Below are 10,970 nucleotides of genomic sequence, written 5' to 3'. Positions count from 1 at the left end.
AGGCACTCAGGACCCTGCAGCGAGGGGCAGTAACTGCCCCTACACACACACACACAGAGCTGTGCTTAGGGCCAAACAATAAGGTGAAATCCTACAGCCCCCCAGGTGCTGAAGATTCTGCAATAAGGGGGAATCCATGACAGGCACATCTGTTAGGTGCTGTGCTAAATAAGTGTTTATTCCCCAGAGCTGAAGGGAGAAAGGAGAGCTTTTCTCTTGAGGGACCTTCCTCACGTGTCCTGTTGTCCCTGCCCGTGCTAGCCCGACCACAAAAGTGAGCACAAATCATAATGTTAGACCTTTTTGGTGTTTGTATCTCCCTTGCTCGCAGCAGGGAGGTCTGTTTCTTGAGACTGAGCGTTTCTCCCCGTGTTTGAGGAATTTGGGCCTAAAGCCGTTCTCGTTTATGACCCCCTGAGAGAATCGGGCTCCCCTTTTGTAACAGCTCCCGCGGATGTAATTTATTTAGTTTACCTGCTTTCCCCACTCTGTGCCTGAAAGAGAGGGGAGAAACCAGATACTAATCCTCTGTGCGTCACAGTCATCTCTGCGTTCTGTGACGTGAGGTGGGTTTCCCGTTTTCTGATTTTTCCCTTCGAAGTACCTGGATGCCTTTGGCTGTGCATGCAGTTACAGAAATCAGATGTGTGAGCATTTTCGCTTTGGAACGTTAGGCCCGTTACTCCACCGCCCCACCTTGGTGTTTCTCCTAATATTTTTTTCTGTTTAACCCTCTGCTCTCTTCATCTGAGCAGATGACACCACCCCTAGTTCGATAGTGCGAGTTACGTGGCTGATATGGAGCAGGGCCTCTTGTTAACTGGTCTGGTTTAATTCTGGAACAGTACTTGTATGGGAATGTACTGGATTTCTTTATTCCCCAAAGGGGAGAAATACATGGAAGCGGACAGAGGTGAGGTATGTGCAGCTAACAGAATTTTAATCTTTTCGCCTTAGGAGAATTTTTTGTGTCAGAGTAGCTGTTGCACCAGCTTTTTAGCCTGTCTTGTATCTTCTGGCTGGACTCGGTCTTCTAGGTCTCTTCCAGCTGATACGATTCTATAATTCAAAGAGTCATATAAGAGAGCCTAATATTTGACCAGTGAAACACACAGAGTATAGGAGTAAATTCTAGCCTTGATTTAGCTTCAGGTGCTTGGGGTTGGATTCATCTCAGCTGTCTGTAATCTTCTGAAAACTAGGTATTTAATCCTAGCTAGGTTGCCAGGCACTCGCTACTGTCAAAAGCCTCTCCTAGGGTGATTTATCCTCTTCCGTTACAGGTAAGTAAGGTGTTGTGACTGTGAAGATTAATTCTTTTAGTGCCAAAAATCAGAAAGTTGTGTCTATTCAGTTAGGAAATGAGGAGGAGCACTGAAAAGGGGGAAAATAAGAGACATATTGTGATTAGCCTGTGAGCTTGCTGCATTACCTGAGAGGTTTAAGGCAGGCAAGCATCTTACTGAGTTTTGGCGTTGCTAGAAGCATGTGAAGCACTTTTTCTGTGGGATAGTGCAAACTTGTGACTTGGAAATTGTTAATAAAGTTGGTTTTCTCTAGGTTCTGTCGCACGATGTTAAAAGATCATAGCTTGATAACGCAACAGCCTTTCCACCAACTTGCGCAAAAGAAACCGTTTCTACCCTCTGCAGTGTGGCGTAATGCAGGTAAATCCTAGTTAAAAATTCATAGGTGACTGTATTGTGAGTTTTTATGTCTTGCGGTAATAATAAAACCCTGCTATTCTTCCTGAAATCCGAGCGTGATAACGTTTCCTAGGTGGTTTTTAATGAAGGGGTAGTGCATTTGGAGCGTGGGGAGGAGATCTGGATGACTGTCTGCTTGATTATCCGTGTTTTTTCTGTAGCCTACAGCTGCCAAGACTTAAAAGGGGCTTTGACAGTGCAAAATATTACTTGGGATTTGCTGCACTTCTTAATTTGATTTCCATCTTTGTGTAAATGTATCCATTGTGAAAGACTTTGTGCTGCCTTCTGTCCTGCTTCAGCCGCTGAGCTCTGCCAGCTGACGGTGCTGGCCATCCGCGTAGAACCCAGCAAAGATGAAAGTGAAGCTCCAAGGTTTTCTTTTTTTAATGTTCCCCCTCTTAAACACGCATCAGTGTACAGTGCATTAATGGCATTATCCGTTATTTGCAACTTGATAGTACCCAGAAAAAGCAATGTTTCAGATTGAGTCTGTTGTACCTACTACTTTTTTTTGGGGGCTGTAACACTCGGAAAAGAAAAGGAGAAGGAAAAAATATCTCTGAACCATAGTGCTTTTGCACCTACCTGAGGGATTTAGCTGTGCCGTATCAGAAAGAGTTTAAGTCAGAAAGATTCTGCAGGTGCTGTTGCTTGGAATTAGTCACAAATGGAAATTTTATTTAAATGAGTCTTCTCAGGGAGAAGTTTCTTTTTAATCTCGGTTTCAGAGAGGTCCAATCTTACCTGGTCCTGCCCCATTTTTTCCGTGTCAGTTCTAACCAACAACCAGACTCTGACAAGTAGATTTAATATTTTACCTGCTTCTGCAATGTTGGTGTTGATCTGGAATTTTCCCCTTACCCTGAGCAGATGGCAGAACAGAGCGGCCGGCAGCTGCACCCCGCGTTCCGCGGGGGGCTCAGGGAAGCGGTGTAGGTGTTTGATGGAAATACACCAGTTACCGACTACTCAGTAATAAATTTGAGTTATTGACGGCTGCGCAAAGATCTCTCTGAGTTGATTAGTAATTAAAACCCAATAGCTGTTAGTGACCCACTGCCTACAGAAAATGGACAGAGCGGATTCCCCTTACACCGAATCCCGTGTTGTTGGTTAGTTGTGAAGTGAGTTCCCAGGCTGGATGTGGCTTTTGGATGCCAGCTGGATGTGGAAGATTCTTCCATGGATCAAGCTGAGTAGCTGCTTGCTCTGTCAGAACCATTGTTTTCATTTTAAAACTAGTTACTTTCCTGCTAAGTCTTTCTTATCCTTTAAAAAAATGATAGAAAACGTAGCGTGTGCGTACTCTGCCATTGCGTATGCTCAAGTCAAAGGGGTTGTTACCATGACAGACACGTGCAGTAACAATTTGGCAATTTATAAATAGCGCGATTTGTCATCTCGTACTGCGGAGTCGTGGGCAAAATGGCAGTTTATGAAAATGAAAACGTCAGCTCCTTTTTCCTGCTTTAAATCCCTCTATTGCACATTCTTTGAAGTTACTCAAACCTGTTGCTCGAGTGTAAGTTATTTATAGTTACTAGTTTCTAGAGATTTATGGTTTTAAAACAGATTCTTTTTCTTTCCTGAATATTTGTGTCACATTGTTTCACTTGTTGTGCAGGGAGAGTTAGAAAGGAAATCTTGGAAGAGAATTAGAACATGGGAAACTGCCCCGAACGCTGACCTAACCATGGACACATCTACAGGAAAATACACTATTAAATGCACACCATTAAATGTAGAGTATTCAATTTTAGTCAAGATCGAGCATTTTCTTATACTGTTCTAGTGAAAGACCCATGCTGCAAAAAAAGTAAAAATTTATCTGTTAAACATCTTTAGCAGTGAATTGTAAATAATTCTACTTTGAATTGTTTGGTCAGTTCACTTTCTGGAGGATAAGTCATAGCTTACAGTAATTTTTCACTCTGGGAAATACTGTAATCGGTGTGATTTGCTGTAACTGTTTTTATGCTTGTTTTTCTTTTTTGATAGTGCTGAAAAGTGAAATAAGCCCCTAAATCATGTGTATCTTCAAGAGGGAGTTAGTAAAACTGATTGTGCTTTGAACAGGAACGGATAATGGTGGAAGAGGAACTAGACAGCATTTAACGATCGTAAAATAAAAAAGCCGAAACCCGGCAGAAATGAACGTTGCTCCGGATGGTGCCAGTGTCCTGCGGGTCGCTGCTGTTGGGCTGGGCTGCTTTTTGGGGAGCACACGTGGGCAGAGGAAGCAAAGCCGAGGTTCCGTTGGTCACCTTGGTCCCTGTGAGGTGACGGGCTGGCGTTTGTCGGGCTCCACGGCAAGCTGGGCGCTTCTCCTTGCGGTATCGAAGCGCCTGGTTTGCCGTAGCCCTGTGATCGCCCTGCTCTTGACTCACGTAATCAGGATCCTTGACTTTCATTTAAACCACTTAGGTTTGATTACATTATTTTTCTTCTTTTTGTGTTTTTTTTTTTGTTTGATTTCTAGTAAGAGGCATGTTTATTCAAACTCAGGACACACCAAATCCCAATAGTTTGAAGTTTATTCCAGGGAAGGAAGTGCTGGAGTCGAGGACTATGGAGTTTGCCACACCAGCTGCAGCATTTTGCTCACCTTTAGCAAGGTATTCTTAAACACATCGTAATTTATTTGGGGGATCCGCATGGGCTGTGTGGCTGCAACCAATGTTTTTAAGCACAGCTTTTGATTGTTCTGCTCCTTACTCTAGTGGGGAGCGGCTTGGTTGGGTTTAAGTTTTTAATGCTGCTTTACTTGGGCATAAAATTAAAGTGGGGAAGGCTGCTGTTACTGAAGTAGTCTTTGTGTGTCTCGGTGCTCCCCACAGCTGTGGGGAGCCAAATCCGTCGTGGTCTGGCTTGTGCAGCTGGATGGGGTGGTGGTGTTACAAATCAGGACTTGTTGCATCACTGGTGAGGCCTCTGGCCTTGATTTTGCAAAATTATTCCTATGGGAAGACTCCGAATTCAAGCAACTCCTTGGAAATCACGCACAATTGGGAAATAGCATAAGGAGGAAAAAGGTCAGATACTACGAATTTAATGTAGGAGCTTGCCTGCTTTGGCAGGTGTTGGGGCTCACCTGGACTTCAAAGCCAGTGGATTTTTCCTTCGTGTCTCAGCCTGAGGACGACGGGTTTTGGCCCGCTCTGTGGAGATGGGTCTGTAACAGGTCTTGGGAGTTGCAGCTTTCAATACCAAAATGCATCACCCGGAGGAAGAACTTCGGAGCAGATACCATGTTGGTATAGAGGGGGTTGGAGCACCATCACCAGCCTCTGGGAAAGTTGGGAAGGGTCTGTTTTGCACGTTTGTTGTAGCCCGTGGAAAGAGCTTTCATCCGTTACGTGGGTGGAAGAGTTTCAGCCAGAGGGTGAGATCCAGAAATGGTGCAGGAGGTCACCTCCAGAAATCCCAGTTTGAGTTGTCGTTGTGTATATTGGGAGAATTATGTGCGAAAGCAGAAGCTGTGTGGTGTGACGCTCTGCCCAGGAAGCGTAGGGCTGTCAGACACACAGCGCTGATCGCCCCAAAGGTCTCCTGCAGAGTTGTTTGAGAACAAACAGGATCTTTAAGAGCAAAGCTCTGTGACTTAGAAAAAATAAATACAAAGCGAAAGGTTTTTGAGGACATCAAAACATGTGGGGTGCTGAAGCTGGAGGATCTGATGCCAAAGTGTGTCAGGTTGCAGAACGAAACTGTCAGAAAGTGGCTTTTTGTTGTCAAATATCTGCAAATAGATGTTTTTCATCAGAGATCATGTATGTGCGAGATCGTGCGCTGTGGCAAACCGGCTTGATTATGCCTTTTGTGCAGGTTATAGAAAAATAATGGTCTCTTATATCTTGTTAAACCCCGTAAATAGAATACTCATTTATTTTAAAAGGGAGTATTCCTTGTTCAGAGAAGGAGAGGGAGGAAGGAGAGTTATTTAATTGATCTGGGATGGTTTGGTGCACTGGCGTAATTTCGTTGTTTGAGTAACTTTAAAATCCAGTGGGTTTAGGGCTGTAAAAGCCCAATATATGTAAAACTGTTTCCTGTGTGGGGATTCTTTGACATGGGTGTTGTGACATCTCTTCTGTCATTTTTCGTCATGCTTACCTTTATGATACAATTTTCAATTCCTTCCTTCGTTGTGTTTTTCATAGTTTTCAGTCTTTCAGGAAAATACATTTTTTATTTTTAATTTTTTTTTCCTTAATTACAAACACACTCCTACAGCCTTACGCTGTATTTACCTCTGGGTGCTTCCTAGTTCTAGTGATTTTTATTTTTTACTCTGCAGCACTAGCATCATTTATTTATTCTGCAGGCAAATCTATTGGGTTTTATTTAACCCCATGTGGAAATTTGTCTTTACATTCTAATTCTGCTTTTTATACTTAAAATACTGTCAAAAATACACCATTTCCTACCCTCCGAGCTCTGAGTTGCTTTGGGTATGTGCTGATTTACCACCTGGTTGTTGGGTGCTGTATTGGGGCCGTCTCAAGTAATTTTGTATGAATCTTGAGCCTTAACTCAATCTTCAAGTTTTTCATTTGACTCAGTTTTTCAAAGGACTAAAAATACTGACGATTGCTCCCAGAACAAGTTGGTGTGTCAGAGCCTTGGGGGCTGCTCGGCACTAATCCTTCCCCTGAGTGGCAACGGAATGGAAGGCAGTTTTTATTGAGCCCGATTATTTTAAATAACTGGCTTTAATCTAAGGAACATTCCTTGTATTTGCACTAGTCCTTGCTGAAGGAACGGGTTTTTTTTTAAATACCTTTCTATGTACAGAGGATATTTTTGCCTCCAAAGAGGAACTGGAGAGAGTGAAACTCTTTTACATCTTGTGGAAAAGTCCTGTAAGATGTGTTCAGTTTTACTGTGTCCGCTGCTTCACAGCAGGATCTCCTGGTTCTTACCAAGCTGTAGGTGAAGTAACTGAGTTTCTTGTAATATTTCTGATTTTAGCACTTATTTTTATCTAGAATTGCACTGTAGAGCTTTTTTTCTTTTCTGTGGCAGGCTAAATAAATCTTGAGGAGCTTGCCTGAAATGTGGGTGCATTTTTTTTCTTTTCTTACCAGGCAGTTATTCAAAATTGAAGGAGTTAAAAGTGTTTTCTTTGGACCGGACTTCATCACAATCACCAAGGTGAGCAGAACAGAGATTCCGACTTGCTAAACGATGAGCAGCCGGCCGGCTGGCCATAGAGCAGATCTGCTCAGATGTGTGTAGTGAACGCACCAGAGGAATCACATAATCATTCAGGTTGGAAGAGACTCTTGGGATCATCGAGTCCAACCATTCACCCTTCTCTACAGAGCTCACCCCTAAACCATCTCCCCCAGCCCCACATCTAAACCACCTTTAAACACCTCCAGGGATGGGGACTCCACTCCCTCCCTGGGCAGCCTGTGCCAACAGCTGACTGCTCTTGCTGGGAAAACACCTAACCCTGCCCTGTTGCACTTTGGAGCCGTTCCCTCTTGTTCTATCGCTGATCACCCGTGAGAAGAGCCCAGCTCCAACCTCTCTACCACGAGGCAGCTGTAGAGAGTGATGAGGTCTCCCCTCAGCCTCCTCTTCTCCAAACTCAACAGCTCCTGCAATTGTTCTCCATAAGATTTATCCCCCAGGCCCTTCCCCAGCTTCATCATGCTCCAGCCCCTTGAGATCTCTCTTGGATTGAGGTGCCCCAAACTGGACACAATACAGAGGAAGCAGCACAAAGAAAATTGCTTTGCTATAAAAGATAAGCAGATAAGCACCAGCCTGGGCTGCCAGGCCAGGCACGGCAGATGAGCTCCAGAGAGTGCTGCGGGGCCGCGTGTGTGCTCAGGGTGTGGAGCTCAGGGCAGCAGGGCTAAGGTGGTGTTTAACGACCGTGCCCTGATGTTCCCACCCTGTGAAGAGCACGACGCAATCCAGGGAATGATAATTTGGCTCGAAGTTACGTGGAACCAAACGGTCTCGAGTCTCTGAGAGAGTCTGGTGAAAATGCGTGCCAAAGGGTGTATTTGGGAGGCTTTTTCTTTTGCACCTCTTTTTAGCTAATGTTTTAATGTCTTGCAAACAAGGAAACCTTTCTGTTGCTGTTATAAATTGAGTTTTTTCTGAACTTTCTGACAAAGCTGGGCATGACAAAAGGATGAAATCAAGCCACGTATCAAACATGAGAGCCATTTATGCTATTTTTAACGTAAAAAGAATCTGCGTAACTTACTGTTAGGAGGCAGATACCCTGGTTTAGTTCTTTATTTTCATTTTGTTCTGATTCTCACAGGAGAGTGAAGACCTGGACTGGAACTTGCTGAAACCAGATATTTACGCAACTATAATGGATTTCTTTGCCTCTGGCTTACCTGTAGTTACTGATGAGGCACCTCGGACAGACACAGGTAAACCAGACTCATCATAGACTGGCCTGGGTTGGAAGGGACCTTAGAGATCTCTTGAGGAAGAGGCCAGCGTCTGCCTTTGGGTTTAGTTTCTGTGACATCCCAAAGAGCCTTCCCTTGTCCATCAGGAAAGCGTGCACGAGGATTTAAAGTGAAAACTGCTAAAACTAACGCGAGAGGGAATTTGCAGAACGTGTTTGTCCTTGCCGCAGCGACGCCACGCTGCCTGCAGGAGTTGTGTATCCTCACGGGAGCTGAGGGCTTTGGCAGGGTGGACCACGACAGACTTTGGATCTGAAATTTTTTCCAAGTACTGAGGCTGCTTTTAGGCAGCCCCTTTTTGTGGGGGAGCCTACAAAGGGGTTTATTTCTACCCATGAATCAAAAAAAGAGTGTCCAAGCTTAGTATCCATGTCTTAATGGTAGGTTTAACAGTCTTAAATGAATAAAGAGTAAGAAGTCTTTCCCAGACTGTAACAGAAAGGAACTGAGACTAACTTACAGTTTAACTCAAAGGCAGTGTTTTGCCTTTTATTTTCTCATTCAAAACTTACTGACTTAATTTTTCAAGTGTTTTAAGGCATATCATGACTGTCCCTCTCTGATCTGTCTGCATTGATGTTCAATATTAACACAGGCTTTATTGTATTTTGTCTTTAAGTGTGCTTCTGTGAGACTAGCACTGAGCTTAAAATTGCATCCAGAGCTACTAAACCCAGACTCGTTTGTAACTCTCCTTTCGAGTACCCTGCCTGAACCCTCCCAACCTTACCTTCTGCCATTATACAGTCTTAGCAATCATATCAGAGTCCTCTCCAAGGTCTTATTTGTACATTTTTTCCTTTTCCCAAGCTGCATCAGAAGAAGATGATGAAGTGGTTCTGATGATTAAAGAGCTGCTGGATACAAGGATAAGGTAACCCAGGAACATTCTGCTGCTGGATGGAGTTAGTCAGTCTTGGGGCTCAGATTTATTTGGGGAACGGCACGTTTTATTTGGGGTATTTGGATTTTCGTGGTTCGGTATCCACTGTGGGGCTTTAAGGTGCAAAACTGGCCGGAGTTGGGGATGCTGTTTCCTCTGAGCAAAACCCTCCTGTCTGCTTTTCCTGTTGAAGCAAATCTGTGCTGCACAGTCCCTCTTGCTCAGTGATTTTAGAACGGAGGATGGTCTTGCTCTCCATAACATGTTTAATCAGGTCCCTTGGGTTTAACCGGGCTGTTTTTAAACAGTGAAAACAACACCGCCTTTGCTTCTACCATAACTTTTTTTTCCCCACTCTGTTGTATTAATCTCTCTTAATTGAACTCATCCTTCCCTTCCAAGAATTCCAAAGGAGTTCATACTTTTGTGTCAAACCCTAAAAAACGGGCTTTCCCTCGTGGTCTGAGCTGTGTCCTTGCATTCTGTTGCAGTTTTATTTTAACACAGCTTGAATTTAGAACCCGGTGGGAACTAATCAAGTCTCAGGAGGGGCTGTGGATCAAGTTGTTTACCTGAAGTATATTTTTACGCTCACTAATTGCCTTCCAAAGTGAACCGAAAGGGATAAGCAACTTGACATTTTAGATGCAGGGGAAAATGCCTGATGCGTTTCTGAAGCTGTGATGTCCGATGGTGCCATCTTCCCCAGCTCACAAATTACAGGCATAGGAAACTTGCTTATGGGTCAAAAATCATGAAGTTCAGTTTAATTTACCCAGAAGTGATGACAAAATTGGTCTTTTTTTATTTCCTTTTTTTAGATGCTGCATTTTAGAAGTGATATTTAAAAATACTGTTTGGGTTATCTCACAGCTGACACATGGCACTGGTTAATTTTCATGAAAGGAAAGAGGGAGAAAAGCAGAAATAAGCTGGAACATTTTTCCTCAGCACATGTACCAAGTGTTGAAACGTGTAACCCAAGTATACTGTTGTATAAAGCCTTATTTTCCCAGGGGCCTTCCATAACGGTCACGGAATTTCTGCCCATATTTCTGGTTTTCCCCACCTTTTTCATTCATTTCCTTCTCCCTGTGTCCCTTGGTGGACCTGGAAACTGTTGATGAGAATATTAACAGTAGCATATTTTAATTTTATAGCAGGATGGTTTACAGCAGCTGTATGTAAACCAGTGGTGCACACAGAGCCTTTATTGATTAGCCAGTGAAAAATAGGTGCAAAGAAGTTGTCAGAGGTGCAGGATGGAGGGAATGTAGGTCTGAAAGGTCCTGTAGTGTGTTAAAAAAAGTGAATTTCAGACAAGAGAAACAGAATTTTTACTCGTGTTCTTTGGCTTTCTAGAACGAAGCTAATTTGCTGTGGTGAGTCATTAATAAATGTTTCGGATTCATAATTCTTCTCTTAGGAGCGTAGTTCCCGGAGTTATTTTGGAAATCAGTATAAAGAGCTTCTATTAGAGTAACTCGATGGTTTTAGCTTGGTCTGGAAATATGTTGCTATGGGGATCCAGTTACAATGCTGGGCATTCGTTGCTTCCAAGAGCAGACTGGGCTGCAGAAACGCTCGTAGTACTGGGAGTTTTCACCCGTTAGCAAGATTTACCTTTTAGAGTTGGAGCTTTTTCCCCATCCTGTGTAAACTGCGTATTTATTTATGGAAGCACTTAAGGGCTTCTTATCACTGCCCCATGTCAGGTAACAGATGCACGAGCGTCGTAGGGTAGGGCACGCGCTTATTGTATTTGGCAGGCGACCGAGGCAGCGTTAAGCGTGGCCTCGAGGCAAAGCGGGATGTCTCTGCGGGCTGAATCGAGCTCTGCTCTGAGGCGCTTGCCCTTGCCCCTAGAATTTCAGCAGTTCCTTCACATGCCACTGCGTTTGTTGGTTTGCTTCACGTCCTACGGAAAAACAACGA

The 10,970-nt window shown here is 43.8% G+C and overlaps 1 protein-coding gene across 1 annotated transcript; it reads left to right on the top strand.

Annotated features, from left to right (window-relative positions):
* Positions 1 to 1,564: 1,564 nt before the first annotated feature.
* On the top strand, positions 1,565 to 9,026 carry LOC104267400 (NFU1 iron-sulfur cluster scaffold homolog, mitochondrial-like; the record flags this gene model as incomplete). The annotated part of the gene is made up of 5 exons (XM_009878528.1): positions 1,565 to 1,667; positions 4,189 to 4,324; positions 6,797 to 6,863; positions 7,996 to 8,110; positions 8,963 to 9,026. Coding segments are annotated over exons 1-5 (476 nt in total), but the record flags the coding sequence as incomplete, so codon positions are not given.
* Between the last annotated feature and the right edge of the window lie 1,944 nt (positions 9,027 to 10,970).

This window comes from Apaloderma vittatum, unplaced genomic scaffold, assembly GCF_000703405.1.
Source record: "Apaloderma vittatum isolate BGI_N311 unplaced genomic scaffold, ASM70340v1 scaffold16051, whole genome shotgun sequence".
Taxonomy (NCBI): domain Eukaryota; kingdom Metazoa; phylum Chordata; class Aves; order Trogoniformes; family Trogonidae; genus Apaloderma; species Apaloderma vittatum.
Note: the sequence above shows the minus strand (reverse complement) of the source record. Positions and strands in the feature narration are given on the sequence as shown.